The sequence below is a fragment of the Micromesistius poutassou genome (assembly GCF_964030765.1).
Source record: "Micromesistius poutassou genome assembly, chromosome: 13".
NCBI lineage: Eukaryota > Metazoa > Chordata > Actinopteri > Gadiformes > Gadidae > Micromesistius > Micromesistius poutassou.
Window position 1 is genome coordinate 4,402,168 of NC_140283.1, and position 26,926 is coordinate 4,429,093.

Here is a 26,926-nt window from a genome sequence, read left to right on the forward strand (position 1 = left end):
AGAGAGAGAGAGAGAGAGAGAGAGAACGAACACCATGGACGGCCACCTCGTCCGCTGTTTTCATTCGGTGTGATCCACAAAGACAACAGCTGGCATCCATTTTGGTTCCTGGGGGGGCCGCAGACAATGAGCGGCCTGTGTGACGCTGTCAGAAGGCGTTTGGCTTGTTGGTAGAGGACAGTGTCACTGTGCTATCAGAGCCCCAGATACGCCAGTGCACCGGGCCGCCACTAACGCGCCGCAGGGCGGATGCAGACATCCCGTAAAGACCGGTCGTGACCTGGAAACGGTGACCTTTGTGCTTGTCTAGGGTGTCATCATCGTGCATGTCAAAAGCGGTACGGTGCTTACTGTAGAGAAGGTTTTGGTTACGCACGTTACACACGAGGGCAGCCGCGCTCGGTCCCTTACTACCGCTCTGCTGAATGGTGGCCATAAATGATTCGTTAATCATTAGTTAGGAAAATCGTGCTTGGCGCAAAGCAAACTCATTGGATGATGGGATCTCTGCGGTTGAGCAGCGAGCTTTGATAGTGAACTATGGACTTTGTAAATCAGTTGTAAATCAGTTGAGGGCAACGCACAAACAACCAAACCTGTAGCAGATGAATGTGTCTCTTCAGAGGAGCGGGGGGGAAAGCAGAAGAAACACACAATAGTGTATCACGGCGTAATCCCTGATGCGCTGCCCGAAGCTCGAGCGTTTCCAGTTTGTCATCACATCCCAAGGGCAGTTCCCCTCTTTCCCTCTTCTTCAGCTAAAAAGAGGGATATAGAGAGGGAGGGGGAGGGGGAGAGAGGGGGAGGGAGAGATAGATGGAAAGAGAGGGAGAGAGAGAGGCAGGGAGAGGGAGAGAGATAGATGGAGGGAGAGAGAGATAGATGAAGGGAGAGAGAGAGTGTGAGAGAGGGAGAGACGGGGGTCGCAGAGAGAGATGGGGGGAGAGGGGGTCTGTGTTTGATTATGTTTATAGCCTAATGATTGTCAGGCAAGGGCTTCTCTGGAATGAAATTACAAATAAAATCATGCAATTAGCCTTGGCAGTAAAAGAGCTGGGATGGGATTCAACTTGAGTTTTAAAGCAACTCACCATCTGCCAAGACCTCCCCCCCCCCCCCCCCACCCCCACCCCCACCCCCGAGCTCCATGACAGACCACACGGCGGTCTGAAAGTGCTCTGAAACCCCCAGATGTCTCTATAGAGTCTGGATGTACGCGGAGCATCACAGGGCCGGGAGGCTGCTGCATTGTGTGTGTGGTAATACTGTAATACACGCGCTGTACGGTCAGCAGTCTGGGCGCACCTGAAGCAGCGGAGATGAACCCACAAGGCGGGGGCATCAGCCGCCTTAACAATAGAGTGCGGAGCTGGGGCTAACCTTAACCGCGCTCTGTGTAATCTGGGACCCGGACTTTATTATTTATGAGAAGAACTGTAGTCGAAGGGAGGGGTGAAGGACTTAAGTAAGATTATAATGGTAGAATTCCCAATTCTGCGTGAATTATTTGTAATAAAAAAAAAAAAAAAAGTGGATTTGTGTTTGAACTCATGAGATGACTCATGTGCTCATATAAAATATGCAGGACATTTTTTTTTTTTAATCTTACTGCGTTTCATAAAAGTTTTCCTTGATGTTTTATACTGTAGATAGATTCAAAAGAGTAGCATTCATTCCCAAATCAGGATATTTATAAAACATATTTTCTAATTACTCGTTCCTCTATTTCCATCCAACGCTCCTCGCCGCACACGCTGGCGTTTCATGCCGGGACCCTGTTTCTATTTGCGTGGCGACGGCCGCGTGTAGGCGAAGGGTTAACAGCCGGAGACGAGGAGGCGGGCCTGTGGAGAGGCTGGCCACTTGTAACCTGAAGGTTAAACACTGGCCTACAGGGAGTCCTATTACTGTGTACTCACTGATGGGAACTCTGCAAACATGCATTCTGGGAGCACAGCAGTCTCCTGTGTTTCCCCCCCCCCCCGCCCCACTCCCGTCCCTTCAGTCCGGCCCTGATGTGGGAAATGAGTGAGGCGGTGGAGGCGGGCCGGAGCGCTGTGTTTACCCTGAGCCCGGCCTCCCCTCACCCCGCCATGAGACTACAGGGAGCGGCCTGTACGCACTCCCACACTCTGATTGAACACGGCCACCACGAGTATAGTAGTCACGTGCTGCTGTTGTGGTGTGTGTCTGTGTGTGTGTGTGTGTGTGTGTGTGTGTGTGTGTGTGTTCACATGGGATAGAAACACACCACTCTTATGTGTGTGTTCAGTGTGTGTGTGCCTGAAGCCCCGTCCGCTTTTTCCAAAGTTCTGTGATTCAGGATTATTAATTATGAAGTGAAAGGACGTATAAATTTCCGGGCGGTTACGGGGCCCGGTGGGAGTCGTGCGGAGGCTGTCAGGGCGGAGCCGGTCCCCTGTCACGTCCACTTAGACCCAGAGGCCCCGAACGCTTCTAACAACAGAGACTTTGTCCCCAGAATGCGGGACGTGTGAGGCACACCGCCACCCCCCCGCCGGGCGGAGCGTCGTTCCGACATAGCTGAGGTGCCGCGGGACAGCGCGCGTGGGACAGGTCGGCAGCGGGCGGGGGGGGGTGGATTTGGGGGTGTATTCCCTTACTTCATGACAGGAGGACCACGAAGACGGATTCACCGTGCAGCCTTCAGCCCCGCAGGCTTACTTAACGCCCCACCCAGCCCAGCCCCGCCTTCGCCTCTTGCTGCCACCGCTGCGATCTGATATCTTTGAGCATTCCCGGTTTTGCCCTCTCTCTCTCTCTCTCTCTCTCTCTCTCCGAGAGCCACCGGCCCCCGGGAGGCATTCCAGCAGCCGGCTTCTCGTCTCAGACCCCGCTCTGGTCTTTTTTTACCACCACAAACAAGCCATCTACACCGTCCTCGGGAATCACAGGAGCCCCCACCACCACTGATCTCTGTGGTAATCCGATCGCGGACAGCAGACCACTCATGCGCCACGCCGGTTAAAAAGCGAAAGAGAAAAGAGACAGGTATATAATGTCTCATGAAATACGCCGTGCTTTGATCTCGCCGTACAAGCGAGCGCGGAGTGGTGCGCGACAAGGACGGCAGTCACGGTACTGTAGTATTAATACCGAGTTCTGATCCCAGGCCCGAGCGTGGATCATTGTCCCGGCTCTCCTCTGCCTGGCGGTTAAATACTCTCAAGCTAAACGGGCCTTTCACCGAGGTAGCGCACGCTTTATGAGCCTCTTACGAACCAGACGCAAACCACCCTGTTTACAAATGACTTTTAGAGACTTTAACGACATTGAAACGGAATCCCCTTATCTCCTCGTGTTGTACGCTTCCCCAAGTCATTGCGCCGGTGGATGGGGGGGGGGGAAGGATCCATAATGGATCAGGAAACAAACAGAGGGGGAGAAGGGAGAGAACATTTCCTGTGGCGGTTTAGTGTGAAAGATGGGCCCGCCGCTGTCTGCCAGGGGCGTACACGGAGAGGCATAGTGCAGCGGGATAGTGCCGGTCTGAATAATTAATCACGGCCGGTCGGTGGATGCGATACAGAAGAGACACACACAACTCACGGGCCATCTTGTGGCCTTTTTCCTAATGCCTCCTCTGCTGTGTCAGTGCGGCGGCTGGGGGCGGCGCCCCCCCCCCCCCTGTCCTCCCCCCCCTCTCTCTCTCTCTCTCTCTCTCTCTCTGCCAGTGTGTGTGCTCTGCCCGCGTCTGCGAGACCGTTATAGATACGCTGCCTCCGGGCTTCAAGGCAGCGGCTGGCAGACTTCATCTAGCGGGGCAGAACTGTTTAGCATGCAGGTATCATCTGGCAGAAATAAAAAACCCATGAGCAGGTTTAATGGACTCAAATGACGCGGAGTGGCCTGCCAACATGTCATCTGCCGATGCTATCCGCACTCTATAGGCGCATTTTGAAAAGTAATCGGTCGGGGTCCTTTTTACGAGCGTTGATGTAGTGAGTGTAAAGCGTGTGGGCAGTTTAATGACAGTTGTTCCTTTTTTTTCAACATTTGATTTCGTCCTCTGGGTAAAGTGAGGTTAAGGTGTTTATTTGAGTCGATTTTTTTTTTATGCCAGCCTTGAAAATCATGAAAGGCTGCTGTGCTGGCTGAAGAAAGTTTGGGATGTTTGTTCTTGCACATTTCAACATTTGCTTATACATGTGAAGACGTGCATCATCCCCGATGGCTAAAGAGGAGTCTCGCATTCTGGCAAAAACATCACTTCAACTTGATCATCGTCAAGGCCTCTTCTGCAATAGAGGCAAACAAGAGGAGCTGAAGTTGAACTCAAGTTTTATAACATTAGTGTTCAAATGTATTTGTCTTACAAACTAGTTCAGCAAAGTTTACACACATGAGCTCATTCCATTCTGGTGAAGGACTGCCTGGCCTGCCTCACAGGTCGCCATCTTGAATGACAACAGCCCAGTCTGCACCAAATGGTTAATCAATTAGGTTGACCTCATAGCATAGGTCAACTCCGGTTGCCACGGGTGACTCTGTGTCAATGATTGGAATTTACTTAAGAAATATGCATTGTTAAACGAAATCCAGAAGATGTCATGGATTTCTGGGATACCAATGCCTTTGTGACAGCTAAACGTCCAGATCAGGAATGCGTGTCTTTCTATTGATCTTGAGGAGGGGTCAGTGCAGCGACTGGCAGTGGGTGGAGGGTGGAGGGTGTGGGGGGGGTGTGGGGGTATGGAGAGGCATGGTCAGCTGCCTCAGAGTTTGACCCCCAAGAAGGGGGATGTCACCTTGGTAGAAGGGTTTACTAATGTGTTGGGCCTGTGGAGGGCCAGGGAGCCCTGGGAATCTGGCTGGGGTTGAATCTCTTCCAGGCACTCTTGTAGAGGCAAAAGGGAATCGGTTCGGCAGCGATACAGGCATCAGCAAGTCATGTACCCAACCGAGCCGTGTAACCCCGAGATCAGTCATGTAGCGTTTTGAATACTCTGCAAATATATTCTGTGAACATGTTTCAGCTGGGAAATATCAGACAGCCAATCTTAGAAAAGCTCAGTCGGAGAGCATTCTTTGCCAATAGCACCCCCTAACAGAAGTCTTTGATTATGCTGAGCATAAGGTAACTACAAAAGAACAGTCTATATTCAGTGTCACTCACAGAGCGCTGCACACAAAGCCAACTCAGCAGGATACAAGCAACTATGAAAAACATTTCAACCTGTGATTTCAAACTGCGACTCTTCAACAGCATTTCCAACTCATTTGTCCTGTTAGTTTCTTTAGATGCTGAAATGGTATTGATACCACCATCACCATTTCAGCATCTAAAGTTAACATTGTCGTATGACAACATGTACGACTGAAGCTGGTGTGTGCATATTGTAAACCATATGCATCTGCCCTATGCACTCCTATAATGCCTGCGACTTGTGCTGGGAGGTTGTCCCATGCCTCCAAGGCGAAAGGGTCTTGACCCTGGTGGCTTGCTGGTAATCTGGGCCCGGGATGGGCATGTGATGGGGATGTTCCACGCTTTTATCAGCGTTTAACAGTGATGGATGTTACCCGCTCGCTGCGCAATGGCCAGTGGTCTGAGCTGCTGTCTAAGCCTTTAAGCTAGTGGAATGTGGGCTGCGTCTTGCCGTGGTCAACAATGAGAAACAATGAAGAAGAAAAACGCCCCGTGGTTTTGTTTGCGGCCTTGAATGCCACACTGTCCTAATCAGGTTTCAACCAACCAGCACTGCATTGTATTTGTAACGCATGTGAACTTGAATCAATAGGCAATGAGGATGGTCTAACAGCTGTCAGGCGTCCTGCGGTATTCATTTATCACATCAAAAAATATGAAGTTTGTAATTTTCCTTAAAGTTTTGGATGTCAGATGTGTTTATGCTGGGATAGTTTAACTCACATTCTCTAAAGAAAGCCAAGCCAATCTATCATGTCTATGTGTGTGTAGTTGTACCATCTACTTTGATGTCATATGTCATATTAGTCATATTAGTCATATTAGTCATATGGCTTGGCCTGGTGTAACCGGTTTATACAAGCAAGAAAAATAAACGTACAATAAATGTTTGCACCACAACTTGTGCCCACAGTATCAGACCTGGGTCCTATCTGGGCAAGCCTTTCACCATGGTTCCACCGAAGGAATGGGGGATAAATCAACGCCGACATTTTGAGTGAGAACAAGTGTTTCACCAGACCTGACCTACATAAAGCAGTAAGGGCACTGCAGAGTTCTTCACCTGTGTTTGACAGAGCCCAGGACAGCTCATAAAACCCATTAGCTCCCAGTAATATACCTCTACCAGCCCTTTCAACAGAATCCCTTTTTTGAAATAACCCTTCTATATCGAGCCCTTGGTCAGTAATCACAGATCTACTTAAATGATATGTCAGACTTTAGTTGACCCCTTTCTGAATGGAAAATGGAAAACAGAGATTCTGCCAGGGCTTTATGTGTGTCTCATCACAATTTTTTATAAAAAACTAAAACAGACATGCAGTGTTTCCTTCCCGCTCCCACAAACCACCACAGGACAGCCCATAGAATAGTCCCATTTTGATTAATTGTGTGGGTCATATATATGCTAAAGTAATTCACTTATGTGCATAATTCGGGTTCCCTGAATCTTCTTCCATTTAGTTCATTTGAGTACAACTATCCCAAAACATTGCACAGTGCACCTTTTCCCTCAGTTCTCCATGATTAAACTGAACGCATGTCAATACTTGAACGCTTTCATCTGGATTTATGGTGCATCTGGTTTGACATATATTTGGCCACATCAAGAAATTACCTCTATATAAAAAAAATGAAATAAACAAGGTAAGATGAATCACTCAATGAAAAAAAAAAAAGACTTACGACTTACTTGCAGATTGAGTTAGACTTTCATAAACACATTTAGCAGATGTAAAGATACATTCAACTAAAAAGAGTGTCGAATATTACAGATAACTTTCCACAATCCCAAAAAAATATTTACTTTTTTTTAACTTTTAACAAGATTATAACAAGAAAAATAGTGTTAACCATTGAAATATCTCAGAATTAGTTTTAATCTCTCCCTCTCCCTTTCAGTATCCATTTATCCAGATAACAGTCCTTTCTCTTCTCCTGTCAGCCAGGGCCTGATGGTGATAGCAGACTTGCAACAAAGCTAACTTTGCTATTTTTCATCTTTCAGAGAGCTGTTTCTGCTGGCTCCGCATCTGTTATGGAAATTTGTGATAAACTGGGGATATGGAATGCAATGGAAATATAATTTATAATATACTTTCACTCGTCATGAGCTGTTTGGCTTAACCACTGGATATAGAGGAAGGGGTGGATTTATTTAATACTGTCATTTTACATACTGATACAATCAAATTGAATGGGTAACCAAATACAGATAACAACCTCTGAACATGTGTTCAAACTCCCCTGTGGAAACCAAATCTCCACAATACAGCTTTCGAAATTAAACCGTGAGTTCAAAATGTCTTCTATCTGTGTCCAAAAATTCATCACGTTTTAATCACGCAATTAAACGTGTTTGACATCACGTACAGCCATAATCACTAATTGCGTTCACCAGAGGCGCGATTGATTACGTGGAGCTCTTGGGATTCGTCTTAAAAATGGTTCAACCGAAAATTGGGGAAAAAGAAGGGAGAAGTTTTTCCAGGCTTTTCCGTCACCTAATCGCACAAACGGCCTGTCAAATTTCCATTCAGCGAGGGGGAAGTGCAGAATCATTATAACAGGAGCACTCACAATGCCGTGGTTAGTGTAATGGCGGGCGGCGGTGTCTTATATCAGTAATGCCTTTTCAGTGGAAACTCCAGACCGGCCTTGTCACTGCTCTCTGTCCCTCCGTTCTAAAGGCATGGCGCCGGGCCAGCCGGCTCATGGATGGCTATCTCAGAACAACTGAATGGTTAAGAAACGTGAGAGAGATGAAGGTGGAAGTTCGTCATTGTGCTTCACACATGGCGGCTTATCAGCGGCACTGACCCAATGCTACCGAGACCTGCCCCCCCCCCCCTCCCTCCCCCCCCCCTCCCTCCTACCAGATGATGTCAACCGCCACGGTTAACATCTGCTTCACACGTCTGCTCTGGCCTCAGCTACGGCAGCCTGCAGAGAATAAAAAGTACTACAGAGGATTTGAAAGCTATTGATCTGGGAGTGTGTGACCCCAGCCAGACCCAGGTGGTGGTGGGACTCTGGTGCTGGTGGTGGTGGTGCTGGTGGTGCGGGGGGTGCTGGTGGGACTCTGCTTAGTGCTGGTGGTGGTGGAGGTGGTGGTCACTATGTGCTTGATGGTGGTGGTGGTGGTCACTATGTGCTTGATGGTGGTGGTGGTGGTCACTACGTGCTTGTTCCCAGGTGGCTTAGGCTAAAGATGACAGACTAACAACAAGCGCCATTTATCAATCAGAGGTTTTCCAGTCAGCTGTGGTATGTGTACTGTGTGTGTGTGTGTGTGTGTGTGTGTGTAAGTGTGTGTGTGGAATTCAAGGAACCTTGACCCCGCCCCCTCCTCCTGAAATAACAAACCCTGATAGCTCAGCACCTGTTGGGGCATCGTAAGCAGTGCTGCTATTTATAAGACTTCCACATTTGTATGAGCAGGGCTGACATTGGTCGGGCTTTGCCATTCATCGATATATATATAGACGCACGCACACACACTGTTCCAGTGTACTAGTGCAGCATTACAGGAAACGACTGGCAAGGAGCTCCAGGAATTTCCCTGTTTGTTTAAATATAACTTGCATACTCTGGGGAGATGGGAGTCGTCCTCTCTAATGTAGCTATTTTAGTGTTGCTGGAAGGATGAGTCGAATACATGATGCAACCATGTGAAGAGTGTTTCTATCGTTCAGGCAGAATCAAAAGCAGGTGCAGCATTGTCCTATTTGTCGAGAGTCGAACCGACGCTCACAGGGCAGGGCTTTCGTGCAAAAGAAAATGAAGAAAATAAAGTCCTAAACCAGCTGCCCTCTATTTACTGCGCTCCTAATATAAAAAAAATAGTTTTAATTTACTATGCATTTATTTATGTTTCTAACTGTGTTTCTCAGTGTGGGGTCTGTGTGTGTGTGTGTGTGTGTGTGTGTGTGTGTGTGTGTGTGTGTGTGTGTGTGTGTGTGTGTGTGTGTGTGTGTGCACTTTCACGCAAGGTGCCAGCACGGAGTTGCAAACTGTCTGCTGGTTAACTACTACAACCAGAGGAGGTCATAAGAACACATTGTTAGCTTCACAATGATGAACCACGAGCAGTATTCCTCTTCCCTTTTTTCCCGAGGAGAGGTCTGTCAGCCTGTGTGCAGCGGCTCAAAGGGATGATTCACTAGCCCGTTGGTGTGGGAGAAGGAGATTGCTGCGGTGCAGAGTTGCATATAGATATCTTAGCTGTCAGAGGGGCTCTTGTTCTCAGTTTCACCCAGAGTGGATCTCTCTCTCTCTCTCTCTTTATCTCTCTCTCCCTCTATCTATCTGTCTCACTGTCTCCCTCTGTCTGTCTCCCACTCTCTCTCTGTCTCTCTTTCTCCTCACTCTTGTTCTATCTCTCTCTCTATCTGTCTCTCTGTCTCCCTCTGTCTGTCTCCCACTCTCTCTCTCTGTCTCTCTCTCTCCTCTCTCTGTCTCACTCTCTCACTCTCTCTCTCTGTCTCTCTCTCCTCGCTCCCTGTCTCTCTCTCTCACTCTCTCACTCTCTCTCTGTCTCTCTCTCCTAGCTCCCTGTCTCTCTCTCACGTTCTCTCTCTCTCTCTCCCTCTTTCGCTCTCCCCCTATCTCTCTCTCTCTCTCTCTCTCTCTCTCTCTCTTGCTCTCTCTCTCTCTCTCTCCCCCCCCCCTATCTGTCTCTCTCTCTCTCCCTCTGTCTCTCTCTCTGTAGCTCCAGTTGGGTTCAGCCAGATAGATGTGACTCTCTCTCTTTCCCGGCAGCCCCCCATCTGTCAGACCAGCTCAGTGATGCTGGGTTCGTACACTGCCCGTTGTTGGTCTATCGACATCGCACCCAAAAACACATTTTTTGCACAAAGGCGCTCTGTGAGGATTCTTGCAGTCACTCTTGTCCAACAGCGACTACAAGTATAAGCAACATCCAAAAATGAAAGGGCTAACTTATGGTTACTATCGCCATTGACTTGAGATGTAATCCAAATATTTAGAAATGGTAGTACTGCAGAAGATAATCATTCATTTTCCCGGTGCAATAAGCTTGGAACATATGTGTTTTGATTAAAAAACCACATGTCTGCGTTTGTTTTGCCATCCTCCTAGCAGAGTGTGGCATTGTATTTTTTTTTCATTATAATAAATTACTTCTGTGGGATAATCATCGCTGCGATTTTGTTGCCAATTTCCTAGACTACCCTTTGTTCAATTGAATGCCTACACACACCCACCTCCACCACAGACACACAACTCACACACACTTGGCCCTGGATAGCAATACCCTGCGTGAAACCAAAGCCCAGGCTGGGCTGTATTTAAAGAGCTACTCCCTGTAGCAGCCTCTGTTGTGTGTGGACAGGGGAGACCCTGTCTGATGTCAGGATCGGGTAGCAGCCTTATCATCTGGCCTCATTACAAACCCCGTCTTCTTATGGAGCAGAATGGTCATTGAAGAAGATATGAGGAGGAGCGCGCAGAGGCACACCTGTTTCATTATGTTATGGGACGTCTTGGCAGCGTTCACACTAGGTGTCCTACTTGTTAACAATGACAAGTTCCTTCACAATGGGGCGGTGGGGGGGCGTCTACAATAGTGTCGTAAAGTTGTCTGTGCAGGGGATTAAAAGTCTACAGTACACCACCCAGATGATGATACGAGATATACGTTTATCAATTACTCATGGCATTGTAAGACACTTACACAAAGCTGGCTTTGAACCCACAACCTCTGGACATGTGCCAATACTGCTTTGTTGTAAACAAGTCTTTTATAGAATTTTCTGAAAATAACCTATGAAGCCTGGACTACTGCAATGTGTACAGTGCGGTGTGTGAAAAGGCCGGCAGGAGACTCCAGCACATTTATTGGGCGGTGCCAGACCGATAAATGTGCTGCATTTGTTCTGACCTTTGTTCCCAGTGCTCTGAATGAAGCTCCAATGCTGTGATTGTTGTGTACTGGAGGAATTGGTCGTTTCACTGGCATTATAAAGCAATGCTCACGGCACAATATGCATGGCACACAGGGAACATAAGCCCTAAACGTAGGACAAGGGAACTCTAAAAATGTTAAAATCATTGCATCCATGAGGATTGGCATCATTATTTTGTGATTCATGTCTGTTCAGTGACCAAAATGTAGCTGCTTTTTAATGAAGACCGTAACTCAACCCATGGCTTTGGTATACAACGAGGCAACCGTGCTCATATGGCTAACTGTGTGTCTCTGTGTGTTTATGTGCAGATCTCCACCCACAGCCCGCTACGCCCCGGTGCACACATGGAGGCTGATGGAAGAGGCTGCATGTCCTTGGAAGTTCACTCTTAGGTCAAAGGTCATCCCTCTGAATCCCAGCCTTATTTCCTGCCCCGGATGACCGCTCTCACCACATCTCCGCTCATCAGGGAAAACCTCTGACGTTGATTAAGAGAAGAGGAGTCAAAAACAAAGAGTGGGAACTTCATGAATTCCCTAACTTCCTGAGAGGGAAGCACTGTGATCTGGCTGGAAGGACCCCTGAGCCGCTTTGGACAATGGGTGTGGCCCTGCTCTGTCTCCAGGCCCTCACCGTCCTACTGGTCAGCGTTGTGCGGACGGCCGCCACCGAGAATGATGTCACGCCACGCCTCACCTTCCCTTACAGTAAGTGTCGTCACTGGCTTAACTCACCATGCATCACCGTGCTACGGCACCCAGTCTGAGGATGTCTGTGGTGGGGGTCGTTTCCTCAGCTTCATTTAAAGCCATAGGGAAACACAATATTACGTATACAATGTTGGAAGAAAAACCATGAACCTCATAGTGATGGTATTTGACCGGTGTTTGACTTGAGCGGAGGTGGAGCGATTTAAGTCAACCTCCAATAAGATGAACTGAGGAGAGGCCCAATGCTTTAATCTGTGCGTCACGACATGGCCCGTGTTGACGTTCCTTTTTCTTAAGCGGTAGGAAAATAAGGTGAAAAATATGAATGCTTGGCTTTCAATGTTTTGTGTGCTTGAAGGTCTGAACGTAAACAAGTGTTTAAGTTAAGTCTGTTTGTCCAGAGTTTATGGGTTGTAAATCCAACTTAATCCATGCCATGAATGGGGCTCTTGTCTAGGTAGCTCAGTCCCTTGTTTTCTAGGAGTTATGGAATGTCATGATCCTGAAATCAACATCGGACACTTTCAGGCCAAAGGAGGAATGTCTATATCAAAACATGTTACGGGCCCACGGTCAAACTAAGGAAATATCATCCTAAGCCTGCGTTTTAAGGATGAATCACCCAGTTGATGTGAGACGTGCAATGAGCCAGTCAAGTCAAGGATGCTCCCATTGCCTGAACAATATGACTCATACAATGTTTGTGAAACATACTATGGAATGTATATGACACAACGCAAAGACAACAAAGTGGGGGGGGGGGAAACGACAATATGTCACTTTAAGCCGTACAGTCTCAAGAACGCTGTAATTACAAGAAAACGGAGTGGTTGGCTGGCACGCACGCTTTCAAAATAGCTGCGGCCTCTTGCCTGCCTGAGCCTGCTGCCTCCCTGATGTAGTGCCTCTGCAACAACAGGTAATCTCTGTCACCTGCCAGCCTGCACAGCTCACAGTCAGGCACTGATGGAGCGCTTCACAACAACACGTAGCCTCCCAGCCCAGCGTCTTCAGCGTCCGCCGATGACAAAGACCACGCTGTCGTGCTAAAGTCATGAGCTCAATAAGCGCAGCGGTAGGCCTTGAACCCGACAACATATAGGGCTGTGTCGTCCCAGGGGTATGGAAACCCCGGAGGTCGGCGACGGCCAATGCCATGCAGCTGCTTCTGCAAAGAGGAGAGTCTCGATTCTAAGTGTGTGGTTAGCCAGTAGCCCGATAGTCTGTGCTGGATCAGAAATGTCATTGGTGCTCCAGTGACATTTTCCACTGTTCTGCACACTGTGTCACGTTTCCTTCACTGTGCCACTGGAGAGAAGGGCCTCAAGGAGCGGCTCTTTTTCCACTCACTCTTAGCCCACCTCCTCCTCCACACACGCACACTCTAACTCTCTCTCTCTCTCTCTCTCTCTCTCTTCCTCACTCCCTCCTCGCTCCCTCTCTCGCCCCCCCCCCCCCTCAATCTCGCTCTATCTCTCTCTCCCCCCCCCCCTCTCTCTCTCTCTCTCTCTCTCTCTCTCTCTCTCTCTCGCTCATTCTGTCTTTTTATCTCTGTCCTTTTTGGTAAAATATTTTCTAGCTTGATATCCGGCCTTCACTCATGAAGCACAACATTTTGGACAGTCCAAATTTGAACGGTACGCCCCCCCCTCCCCTCCCCAGCCCACCCCCTACTGCTCTGTGCTAGGCCCTAATGAAGAGGCTAATCGGCCATGAATAATGAGCCAGGATGTGTGTGCGTGTGTGTGTGTGTGAGTGTTCGACTGTTTGTGTGAGTGTGTGCGTGTGCGTGTGTGTGTGTTTGTCTGTGTGTGTGTGTGAGTGTGTATGTGTTTGTCTGTGCGTGTGAGTGTGCGTGTGTGTGCGTTGCGGTGTGAATCCCGGATCTGGATCTCATTAAGCGCCTATCAGGATGGATCAGGCGTTCACGCAGCAGAGTCCACATCTGCTTTTCCCTCTGCTTTCTGTTCCCCGCTTTAATTCAGACCATGCGGCGCGGCGTGTCACATGATCACTGTTTTAACCGCGCCTCCACCTTTGACCACTTGAGTGGGACGGTGTATTTATCCCTCTGTAGGACACGCTGCATCTGGACGGCCCCAGCCCGCCCCCACACGAGACAGTACAACAAATAAACAGACATGGCCCTGGTCCAGGGGAACCTCTGGACCGCTGGAAAGAAGTAGGAGGGGCGGAGTCAGATGAGGGAGGGGCTTCTTGATGGTGCAGTAGGGGGTTAGTACTAGATGATAGTGCTCAGTAGGGTTAGTACTAGATGATAGTGATCAGTAGGGGGTTAGTACTAGATGATAGTGCTCAGTAGGGTTAGTACTAGATGATAGTGCTCAGTAGGGTTAGTACTAGATGATAGTGCTCAGTAGGGTTAGTACTAGATGATAGTGATCAGTAGGGTTAGTACTAGATGATAGTGATCAGTAGGGGGTTAGTACTAGATGATAGTGATCAGTAGGGTTAGTACTAGATGATAGTGCTCAGTAGGGGGTTAGTACTAGATGATAGTGCTCAGTAGGGTTAGTACTAGATGATAGTACTCAGGGTTAGTACTAGATGATAGTGATCAGTAGGGTTAGTATTAGATGATAGTGATCAGTAGGGGGTTAGTACTGTGTAGATGATAGTGCTCAGTAGGGTTAGTACTAGATGATAGTGATCAGTAGGGGGTTAGTACTAGATGATAGTACTCAGTAGGGTTAGTACTAGATGATAGTGATCAGTAGGGTTAGTACTAGATGATAGTGCTCAGTAGGGTTAGTACTGTGTAGATGATAGTGCTCAGTAGGGTTAGTACTAGATGATAGTACTCAGTAGGGTTAGTACTAGATGATAGTGATCAGTAGGGGGTTAGTACTAGATGATAGTGATCAGTAGGGGGTTAGTACTAGATGATAGTGATCAGTAGGGGGTTAGTACTAGATGATAGTGATCAGTAGGGTTAGTACTAGATGATAGTGCTCAGTAGGGTTAGTACTAGATGATAGTGATCAGTAGGGTTAGTACTAGATGATAGTGCTCAGTAGGGTTAGTACTAGATGATAGTGCTCAGTAGGGTTAGTACTGTGTAGATGATAGTGCTCAGTAGGGTTAGTACTAGATGATAGTACTCAGTAGGGTTAGTACTAGATGATAGTGATCAGTAGGGGGTTAGTACTAGATGATAGTACTCAGTAGGGTTAGTACTAGAGGATAGTGCTCAGTACTGTAGATGACTGGAGAATGCTAGGGATTCAGGTTGGTTTCTTGCCTGATTTGATGCCTTTAATAAAGCGAAGCCAGGGAGAGAGGAGACAAAGTAACAGCTGTCTAGACTGTGTGTGGATGTTTAAATGTCATGCACAGCTTCGCATGTGGCTTTAACGTGACTAAATAAATGGGCAACTCAACTGGAACCAGCGTTAGTTGTTTTTGTCTAATTCTAAGTTATATGGCTGCTCCTGCCCCTGAGGCCAGACTCCTTGATAAGGTAGTGATTTGACATTAGCAGGCTGAAGTTAGATGTGGGCTCGATTTTAGGGAGGTGAGTCTGGCTCAGAGCACAGGGCTAATTTTGTTTCCCTTCTGAACTCAACCACAGTTGCAGACCTTTTGAACCATTTTAAATCGGCTGCCAATTCAGTTAGAATATGCCATACATCTGATTTGATATTATTTTATGATGAACATCGATATAAAATCAATCACAACTCACAGTTGTTTTCTCAAACACTGAGTTGAATGTCAGAACAATGGCATTTAATGTGGTGGTGGCTCACACTTATTTTCTTCTCTTTTTCTTTTCTTTTCTAATTGTGAGTTGCTAGCTAACTGATTCACCAGCCTGCATTGTCTCCTTCATTCTCCCCGTGCCGTGAGCAGGAAGAGCATTGATTACCCATTTTTATGTTCATGTTTATGTCATCTTCTTGCAGGGCGGCTCCGTTATTAAAACTCAATGGACCTTGTGAAAACACAGTCATTTCCTGTGAGGTATCTCTCTCTCCCACTCTAAATAAAACTATTGGTAATCATGTCAGCCAGGGTGGTGCACTATGCACTTACACTGTGGTGATTGGTTACATTAAGATTGTGATGCTGTGTTGCTATATCATCATAGTCATCCTCATCATCACCATCACCACACGCAATGTGTGTGTGTGTGTGTGTGTCTGTGGGTTATTTTCATACATTGCTTACACCTCCATCTTGTTTTCTGACCAGTAGGTCTAGTTGGCACAGAGCAACAGTAATTTTTCACTCATAGGAACACATTTTCCTAAACTCAATGGTACATTTCTTGGTCTACGGCTTTTGGAAACTAATCCTTTCTCAAAATAACACTTAGATTCAATGCTACATCCCTATGAATTCCTTCCATCAAGCATATTATACGACCCTGTCATCTTAATACCGCGTCTGCAGTCTTATTCCTTGCTCTGGGTTTCAAGGCTTTCCACAGGGGTTTTCATGTGGATCGACTCTCACTAAAACCTCCCGGCCCGACTGTTTACTGAAGCTGGTATTTCTGAATTGCCAGCATTTTCCCCACCACCGTGAGGTCTGCGTGAAGCTACCAGTGGAGTTAATATGCCGCTAACAAGATGTAGCCCCAGAAGCTAACAACACAAACAGCAGGCTCGCAGTGTGCATAACAAACTCCTGGTGAATTACCCCTATCGGCCGTTTGTCTCAGTCTGCCAGATGCTGCGCCGCTCCTGTCCTTCAGACGCTGGATGTGTCCACGACAACACAACATGGCAATCGACCAACACAGGGTCAATGCTGAAGAACGAAGTGGGCAGTACCACAGTGTAGTCTCGCATCTCGAACCTTAGGTCACACACTAAACACGTAGTTCTGACACGTGGTGTATTTATCTCAATTGAATGTCGATTCTTGTTTGGTTTTATTATGTAGTTTTGGCTTTCTTCTTCAGCTTGACCAAAAGCCAATTATATATTATCCTAACTGATATGTAACCTTGTTTGAAGTTCTCGGGATAAACAACCACACATGGGTTCCCTCAAGGGGCGCGGCTATGTTGACGGAGAAAGACATCAATGTGGGCCACAGACCAGGCCAGCCCTCCCTTAAAGAGGACCAACTGTGATTCTATAGTTTGTCCTTGATCTCAATAAAGGGAGATGGGTCTTTTTCCAGGTCACTCGCTGGCGGGCTTTCTCACAGGCTCCCCATGCTATAGCAGCATAACAGTGCACTAAAAGGGGACAGCATTTTGTTTAAGGAAACCATTGTCATATTATGAAGGAGGATATTCTCAACGTAAATGTACAAATGTTTGTATCGCTCCATTTCCAGAATGCACAGCTGTAAACTTTGAGAAAGGGGCCTGCCTCATTAGAAGGAGTTCCTAATGTTACCCATGTCAGTTTCTTTACAGAACAAGCTTGGCAGATCTCCACACTGAAACCAGACTACTCCCCATTTGCCCTTTAAAAGGGGCTACCCCAGGCTTTCAAATAACTACTGCAAACTATATTGGAACCAGTTGGAAGTCCAGTAGCATAACAAACATCTCTGGATTCACCAAGAGCTACGAGTCATTCATGTCGCATCCCCAAAATTAGATCAGCGTGGCGGTGCCGGAAAAAGCGTTGCAATCCATTAAGCAGTGTCATTTGCAAGCAATGACATTTAATTACATAATGATAGTAATGATCTCACATTGCTTACAGCTGCCAAGCCCAGTGTGTGTGTGTTAATGCATGCTCTGTTCAAGAAGCAAGCCTCCTACGGTGGCCCCTTGAGGACAAACCCCCAAGAGGAGCTCTGAGTCACACACTGCCGCCCCGCTCAGAGGTCAGACTGGGGGGATCAGACTGAGGGCTGTGACGGGTGACAGGGTGAACCGCTGGTGAAACACTGCTGTAACACATGAGCGCCTGGACGTGTGTGAATGGCCGCAGTGTCAAGCCATGGATTGGCTAATTTGGTATTAAGAAACCACCATTTTGGTGTCAGATCACTCAGCAATCAATAATGTCTGACAGGGGAAATGTCGCCGAAACAAAAATAAAGCTCTGCATGCATAGAAACACTGTCCCATTCAGCCCAGTCGTATCTATTTGATGTTCAATTGGTTTGAATAGATTTTGGTGTATGGATAAACGCGCATACTGAGGTCTTGGCTGCCCTCTGTAGCACCCTTCCCTTGTGGCCTCAGCACCACAGAGACTGGCCTCTCGTTCCACCGCCACAGAGGGCCTGTCCTGGACCTGATCTGTCCTTGACCTGCTCTGTTACAGTCCCTCACACCGCAGTGTGTCTCTTCAGGTGGTCAGCAACAAGAGGAGTATACTGTATGTGGGAGGGATGTGGTTCGTCCTGGATACAGAGGATGTGGATGCAGCCATGGGCTTGGTCCACAAATACACAGTATGTTATGTGATTAATGGCCACCGGACTATATACATTATACCCTATTTTATGCATGGATGCATTGTATCCATGTTTTCCAGTTTTTTTTCTTTTTGTTCCTGTTGTTGAAACACATAAGTGACTTGACTAAGTGACTTGTCTGTTTGATCGACCCCACTGCTTTGACTGTGTAAGGTCAACCCTTGAAGGTCAACCCTTGATAAACTCACCTTGATCAATGGTAATAAATATCTGCAGTACATTTACACTGGTAACAGGAAAAGTAAATGTAGATGACTGCAGCTGATGTAGCAGGAATAAAGACAGCACCCAACAACTTCACCTTGGAGTTGAAGCACTCCAAGGTGAGTTTACACTTCAATTGTTAATTATAAGGCAAGGCAAAGCAGGAAGAGGCCCTTTATATTGCCCCCACCACACCAAGGCTGTGTATATTCATTCAGAAAGAAGGATAAAGGGAGGGTGGTTGTTGTCTTTAGGGCAGCTCCATCAGCTACAATCATACCTTTCCTTTTCCTAGTACCAGTGTTAATGTTCAACAGATATTTATGGATTAACTGTTAAAGAGGTGGTGGTTTTGAAAGAAGTATTTTTCAGGGAACTTGCATTCTTGCTTGCAGCTGCCTGTTCAGTACATGCACCACCAGCTTCGTCATGTCCGTACGGCGCGTGGCAGTTCAGCCCTGTTTCCTCTTTGCATCTTGTTTGCATACCCTGATCACTGAAACAAGAAGGTGTGGTTAACCATGGTCTATCGTCTGAGTATATCTGAAAACCCAATAGCCTACTGTAAAGGCATTTACCACAATACGACTACCACTTCTACATGGATAGGGTGGGATATTTGCCAGAAAATCTCTTGTTCAAATGAGTGTGAGCGTAATTGTGGGTCTAATGTATGGTAGCGTAGCTTACTCCTTAAGCCTCCAGTGTAAATCACTGTTAAGTTTACACAAGAATCAGAGAGAGCAGGAGAGAGAGAGAGAGAAAGGAAAAAGGGGCATGCCCCAACACTACATTCACCCTCTAATAACACAGTGAGAGAGGTAGAGCAAGGTAGACACAGATGAGCGAGAGAGAGAGAGAGAGAGCAGCTCCTGTGGGGTTTCTTGGTTTACGTAGACAGGGGCAGGTGATAAACCCTGCGCGGCCGACTGAGGGACAGATTTAACCGCACTGAGGGACCTTTGTTGCTGTTTGGACGTGCGTTCTGCCCCCGAGGGAGGAGGTCATCAGTCTGTTGATAGGGTTACCTCAGGTCAGGGGCCGCGTAGCCTAATGTGCACACACAGTACACACTCCAAATAATCAATCTCAATGCGTTCTTAAGGTGAGGCTTGAAACAACAACAGATATTGGGTTTGTGTTGCTTGAGTGCAGTTTGAGGTATCATTAACAAGACTTGGTTAGAGTACAATGTTGGGCCCTGTCCCAATTCTCCCCCTTCGCCTAGATTTGAGCCCTAACCCTAGATTTTTGCGCGTTCCTGCAAAGGGGTAGGGTGTCCCAATACTTAAGGGAGCGAGGGGGAGTGCTGTTTTTCCCTTAAAATCAACCCTCGAACACTAGCCAGCTCGGTAGATGACTTGCAGCTAAGGACACTCAAAGCAAGTGTTCTTGTTAAGGGGAGAGAAATGGGACTGGGCCTCAGTCTTTTGTCCCTCCTATTTCTGGTCACACACCAGTACGTATGCAGCAGGAGCAGAGGCTGCATGCATGTGTATCGTCAATATGAAGACTCACACACATACTCAACTTTTCAGCCTACTTGTCTCACACACACACACACACCAGTTACACACCATGTGTTGGTTTCCCTCCCGATCACCCTATAAAACGTGTATATCAAGGTTCCTCTGCACTGTCTCCGCCTCCCAGGTGCGAAGGAGAGGACGACCAGACACTTCTCAGTCCCGGGGCTGCTGAACTTCACCTCTCTGCTGCTCAGTAAGGAGGACAACATGCTGTACCTGGGAGCGCGGGAGGCCCTGTTCGCTCTGGACCTCGCTGACATCACCACCGCCCGGCTGCAGAGGAATGTGAGTCCTCCACGTTTCACACAATGGATCAGCACAGATAATGTACAAATGACAGTTCAAATGCAAATGGTTCTAAGTTTTATATATATATATATATATATATATATATATAATGGTTCTAAGTTATATATATACACCCATATACATAATACATCTAAATAAGTAACTTTAATTAACTAAATCCAAACTATGTATTTACATCAGGTGATATGCATTAAGTGGATAATTTGCTTGGTGCTTAATGTGCAAAGAACAAAATCTGTGCGAGCGATGACATAATTAGAGATACTCTATTTATATCATGCTAAACAATTACTGTATTTTCCACAGATTACATGGAACACTCCGGCAAGCAAGCGAGATGAGTGCAGTTTCAAAGGAAAGGACTTGCAGGTGAGAAATCTCGAGTGCAGGAACAGTTCACAATAGAGTGGATGAATTCCAGATGTATAGGCTCTCTGTTTCTAGAATCAAACCATGGACGTTTCCAGTTACACCTGTACATGTCTGTTAAACTAGTAAAAAAGGGTTTGCGTTAGTACTTTGTCCGTGCTAGCAGATAATTCATAACACAGTGTATTGATTGTTTCAGCAGTGTTTCTCAGGGACCTTTTTGAAACCATTTGAATTAATTAATTGAAATTAGTAAGAGGTTTATGCGCTAAAAATGTACTTAAGGAGCTTCTGCTGTTCTGCTATGTTTTACCATTGTAAAATCCCTGCTCTCTTCTGTCTTTCCCAAAACAGAAGGATTGTTTCAACTACATCAAGATTTTACTGCGCTATAACAGCACCCATCTGTATGTGTGCGGGACATATGCCTTCAGCCCTACCTGTGCATACATAGTGAGTTTGTACTGGAAACATTCATCTATAACCGTCGTGCTGACCCCTCATTGTATGTTTCTGCCTCCAGTTCATTACAACTCTGTTGTGTCTCCTCAGTTGGCAATCACATGTGTTGGGAAATACTAAACACAGCACGATCTCTCTAGTGGTTAGGGGGTTTGACCACAAGGCAATGGTTCTGGGTTCAAATCCCAATGGCCACAGTCTACCTTAGGCGTCCTTGAGCTAGGCGGCTGACCCCAATCTGCTCCTTAATGACATGTATAGGAATTCAATGTAAGTTGCTTTGGCTAAAGCGTCTGCTAAATGACTCAATGCAACATAAGTCATACAATTCCAGAGACATCTTTATACTTTTGCCGCCCAGAAACCACTATCTTGACAGACCTTATATCAACATGAGTCCAACCTTAAAAAAACAAACAAACAGAGCTTCCAAAACAACTTTAAGGTTCCCAAAGTATAGTCAAGGTTTCCAAAAAAACATTCTCCCATTCTTGTATTCCAAACGTTTGATTACCCAAACCACATTCCTCTACAAACACAAAGGTATGACCTGTCCTTGAGTCGACCACTATCCACTCATTTGGGCTTGGCTGCAGGGATTCTTCTGACCATCTAGCAGCACAGCTCATGTGGTCTCTGCCATAGATGACCTGTACTTTCAGACAGACCCTGCTGTGTGTGTTTATATGTGTGAGGGTTTCAGCATCCACGTGTGCACATGTCTGTATGTGTGTTTGTGTGTGCGCACCTGTGTGTGTGTGTGTGTGTGTGTTTCTGTATGTGTGTATGTGTATGTTTCACGGCGTGTGTGTGTGTGTGTGTGTGTGCTCGAGTGTGTGTGTGTGTGTGTGCGGACACACTGTCAGCTATATCTGTGTCTTTATGTTTAAATGCTAATGCATGTGTGTGCGTGTTTGTGCATGTGTTGTTGTATGTGTGTATGTGCGCATGTATCGTGGAGTGCATGTGTGCTTGAGTGTGTGTGTATATTTTTGCCTGTGTGTGTGTGTGTGCGCGCACACACATTGCCCCGTCTGTCGGCCATATCTATGTCTTTATGTTTAAATGCTAATGCATGTGTGTGTGTGTGTGTGTTCCAGAACGCTACAGACTTCTCTCTGGTGAGGGGCCCTGGCGGAGAGATTGTCACAGAAGACGGCCGCAGTCGCTGCCCTTTCAACCCTGAATACAAATCCACCGCCATCATGGCCGGTAGGTCTCCCGGCGCTCATTACTCTGTCACAATAAATCTGCCCCCAAAGTTTTGTTAACACACTTACCTAAATGGCCCACTGTGGCTATCAGGGAGTTCATTGGCTGCAGCTGGTTCAGAATGCTATAAATTGGGTCTTTAGGTTTCACTGCCGTGTACAACGCCCACACTGCGTCGGCAAACCAAGTCATTGCCCTGGTTTATTTAGTTTTGTGTTTTTTCCGTTTCAGATGGAGAGCTATATGCCGGGACAGTCAGTAATTTCCAAGGAAATGAACCTATTATTTACAAGAGCCTCGGCCATGGAACTGCACTTAAAACTGAGAATTCATTAAATTGGCTCCAAGGTAAGGTCATTGTGCTTCTTTTACGGTTTACGTTTTATTCCACATCGCCGTCACAAATAAGAGTAAACAAACTCTCCTAACGATCCGGGCAAACATCTTCCAATTAAATAGTTTTCAAAAGAACAAAACAAAGTATGGTATCTCTGAGGGGTTAGCCTCCATGCTACCCCTCCCTGACTCCCTGACCCTTGCTGCTGGATGTTGACGTCACAGGGAGCAGTACCAGTAAAGGGGATTTTATCGCTGATGGATGCGGGAACTATCATGGCTGACGGCATGTTTACCCCCTCTGTTTTCTTCTTCTCTGTTTTCCTTCCTCTAGAGCCCTCCTTCGTGGGCTCCGCCTACATACAAGAGAGCCTCCCCGAGGGCAACCCAGTCGGGGACGACGACAAGATCTACTTCTTCTTCAGCGAGGCCGGAAAGGAGTTTGACTTCTTCGACAACACCATAGTGTCGCGCATCGCCCGCGTCTGCAAGGTGAGCAGAACCTCCGGCACCGGGAGAGGGGGAACGGTGTCCGGATCACCATGCCTCCTCCTCTCCCCCCCCCCCCCCCCCCCCCCCCCCTCCACCCTCACAGCCGCTCTGGCATGGTCGGCTCTTGCTTAATATCCAATCAGTGGAGTCGTGGTGCAACTGCATCCATCTGCGTTTACTTGGGCTGGAATGCTCTGCTGTTATTGGTCTCCGGGTGGACGGAGTTCATAGTCATCCTGCGATGACGCAGGATCCTGTGCTGGAACAACATTCCTTCTTTTGCTGTGTTTCCCTCTGTTTGTGCGCTCCTCTCCGCGGTCCTCCCCTCACGTTTCTAGTGCGTTTCAGGCGCTATGGCCACGGAAGAACGCACATGGTATGGCTCAGGGCCTGAACCAATCATACAAGCGTCGTATGACATAACAACCACAAACACACGATGGACAATCTGTGGTTTATCCGCTATTAGTGGGAGTGGGAAGAGGATCTTTATTGTGATTTCCTCCCAGTTAATAGTGAGGGAAACTGGGCATTCTTTCACGTTCAGATTACGTTCTCATGCAAAAACTGAAAGAGATACTGGTACTTTTTAAATCCATCTTCACCTAACCTTGAGTCTGCCCCCATTACTCATTGTGTTGCATAATTTACACCATTTACATGAGACCTCACATGGTATCGCTTTCCTGGGCCTGGTGTGCTTTGGGTTTCCTCCTTCCCAGATTGTTTACATTTCCTACCAGGAGTGTTCAATCCCAATGCGTCCGGGGCAACGCGTTCCCAGGCTGCAGATGAAGGTCATTGTAAATGTCAAGGTTCCAAATAAACAGGAAGAAATCATTGGTCAGTGAAGAGGAATAGCTCGAGAGCAATGTTCCTCCTTCCTTTGAAAGAAGAAGCGTGTGCCCTGCCCGCCCCAATGTTCCTGTAGTCGTTATTCTCTTCTTGTTTATTTTCTTCCTATAGCCAGTCTCAATGATGCGTATTGTTTTCATGACCTAGAAGGCCAAAACCTCAGGGAATATCTTTGTGTTTGGCACACTTGATTGGGCTCAGAATGGCTTCGCTCTGCGAGGTTAATGCCTCTCAATTAAAAGAATCCAAACAGCTCCAGGTCCCCGCACACCATACGGTCGTTGTTTTCTGACCACTAATAGTGAAAACAAAAGCATAAGAAATGCCACGTTTTCTTTCATGCGTGGAAGCGATTCCTCAGTGAGCCAGCCAGCCGGAACAACAGCAAGGGGTGTTGTGAATTAAACATCACCGAAAGTAAAGAACCGACTTCAAGCAGGGACTGCAGGGCTTAGGTCAGCATCTGTGATGGCTCGGCCTCATTTTCTAACCGGCCACCGTCTATAGAGTTGCTCCACCTAGTGGTCCGCGGGTGGAACCGCTGGTTTTCTGATCAGAATCCATTCATTTCGCAGGGGGACAAGGGAGGCGAGAGGGTCCTGCAGAAGAAGTGGACCACCTTCCTCAAGGCCCAGCTGCTGTGCTCCCTGCCTGACGACGGCTTCCCCTTCAACATCATCCAGGACATGTTTGTGCTGACGCCGCACCCCGAGGACTGGAGGAACACGGTGTTCTACGGCGTCTTCACGTCTCAATGGTGACTAGGCTGCTGCCCTCAAACGTCACGTATCGTAGGGGCTCTCCGTTGAAAAGCCCCCGTTTCAGATAATGTCGATATGATCCTCATATATTACTGATCTGTTATTCGAAATGGCAACAGATAGTCTGGTGGTTAGGGGGTCAAGACTCTAAAGGTTCTGGGTTCAAACCCCAAATAGCCGCGGTCCAGCTGTAGGCCTCCCTGAGTGAGTTGCCCAGCCCCTACCTGCAGTTTGATCATAGGTATCTCAATCAATCCACTGTACGTCACTTCGACTCAAGGTGTCTGTCCAATGACTCTACTGTAAATACGCTCCTCTGACTCTGGTTCCTGGTTTGCAGGCCGTCTCTGGCATGTGTTCAGCGTACTGTGCTCAGGCCTCCGGGCGTACGAGGTCAGCCCCTGACCGACCGCTCCGTGTCCCCTCAGGTACAAAGGGGCGTCGGGGAGCTCGGCCGTGTGCTCCTTCACCATGGACCAGGTGGAGAAGGCGTTCAGCGGGCGCTACCGCGAGGTCAACCGGGACACGCAGCAGTGGTACACCTACAATCACCCGGTCCCGGAGCCGCGCCCGGGAGCCGTGAGTACCCGCCGTCACCTCCCTGACTAAACACACTCAACAGACAGCGTGGCTGCGTTCAAGGCCTGGCCATCAGCAGCGTTGCCTGTTGGTGACTGAGGAAAATGTCTGGCTGGCTTTGGTTCACCCAGCGACTCGGTATCTGTTGAAACACATCGCTGCGTCAGCCCCTCTCCCCCCCTCTCTCGGGACTTGATTCTCATCCGACTGTTGCTCTGTTTAATTTCCTCTCAGCTTTCCTTCATTTGAAATACATCACACAGCATCACCACAGGCAGAGCAAAGAGACTAAGACAGGACGGGCGGGAGCCTCAGCTCTCTCTCTGATTGGTTGTTGGGGTATTCAAGTCGGTTCATTTCCAGGCGTTTGCCTTTTGCAGTGCATCACCAACGGAGCCAGAGAACAGGGCATCCCGTCCTCACTGCACATGCCGGACAAGGTGCTGAACTTCGTGAAGGACCACTTCCTGATGGACAGCGTGATCCGCAGCCAGCCCCTTCTGCTCAAGCGTAACGTGCGCTACACGCAGATCGCCGTGCACCAGTTCCGGGCCGTTCCTAAGGCCTATGATGTGCTGTTCATCGGCACAGGTAATCCACTCGTCTGGCCCCTGACTCAGTGTTTTACACCACGTTGTCACGTCAAACAGCTTCAACAGCAAAGCTCGATGTGCAAATAAGGATTTTGTTTTCTTTTTTTATCAGACGATGGGAGGCTTCATAAAGCGATCAACATCAACAACAAGATGTACATCATTGAGGAGATGGTGATCTTCCCTGACAGCCAACCGGTGCAGCACATCGAACTGGACTCTGACAAGGTAGGGTAGAGTCTGGTTTGTTTTTGTTGTTGTGTTTCTCTGGGCGTAGTGAGGAGCTCAGTGAAATGCCTAATTGCAGTATTGCCATAAATACCTCAATATGTGTTCAGAGGTTCCTTGGGAGGAACGGCTTCAGTGGGAGCTGTTATGATTACATTATGGTTACAGTCCCTCTCAGGGGAGCCACTAAGCTGAGCTTAAATGGTTCCTGGATCCAGTCCTCTCTATTACACTCGTGTTGTTTGACTTGTGGGAAATTAAATAGACGCTCGATTCAGAGAAAAGATCATCAGTCTGCAGCTGAGTAAGGGACACGGGAAAAGACTTGTGACCAATGACTAATAAGCCTCCGGGGCGCCTCCCTTTCTCCTGTGATCCTCCTCAACAGGGCCTGCTCTACGTGTCCTCGCTGTCTGGCCTGGTGGAGGTGCCGGTGGCTAACTGCTCCAACTACCAGAGCTGCGGAGAGTGTGTCCTCTCCAGGGACCCTTACTGTGCGTGGACCGGGAGGCAGTGCATGGACATCAGACAGGTGCCCCCTGGCAGGTGAGTGTCTTCATAATGAACAACACAGAATATTAGATGGGCTCTCTGTTGGGCTCTCTCCGTTGGCTGATGCAACGTCTGCATGTCTGTATGTGTTCAGTGTTTGGCAACAGGACGTGGATGATGCCGACACGTCAGCCATTTGCAACAGGAGCGAGCCCAGCCCGCGGTTTGCTAGACCTCCGCCTACACGTAAGCCGGGACACTGTCGCTCTGGCATCTAGCTC

At 47.7% G+C, this 26,926-nt stretch overlaps 1 protein-coding gene across 1 annotated transcript in view; it reads left to right on the top strand.

The window, feature by feature from the left end:
• sema4ba (sema domain, immunoglobulin domain (Ig), transmembrane domain (TM) and short cytoplasmic domain, (semaphorin) 4Ba) overlaps positions 1–26,926 on the top strand; it is a 33,184-nt gene that overhangs the window by 2,790 nt on the left and 3,468 nt on the right. The window contains exons 2-14 of the mRNA XM_084476898.1: positions 11,409–11,807; positions 20,082–20,242; positions 20,573–20,635; positions 20,990–21,088; positions 22,198–22,309; positions 22,541–22,657; positions 22,980–23,137; positions 24,568–24,749; positions 25,182–25,332; positions 25,713–25,923; positions 26,038–26,153; positions 26,542–26,699; positions 26,800–26,891. Of these exons, the coding sequence (XP_084333024.1) occupies positions 11,699–11,807; positions 20,082–20,242; positions 20,573–20,635; positions 20,990–21,088; positions 22,198–22,309; positions 22,541–22,657; positions 22,980–23,137; positions 24,568–24,749; positions 25,182–25,332; positions 25,713–25,923; positions 26,038–26,153; positions 26,542–26,699; positions 26,800–26,891 (1,729 nt within the window). The 5' untranslated portion in view covers positions 11,409–11,698. The remainder of the gene's footprint in view (positions 1–11,408; positions 11,808–20,081; positions 20,243–20,572; positions 20,636–20,989; positions 21,089–22,197; positions 22,310–22,540; positions 22,658–22,979; positions 23,138–24,567; positions 24,750–25,181; positions 25,333–25,712; positions 25,924–26,037; positions 26,154–26,541; positions 26,700–26,799; positions 26,892–26,926) is intronic.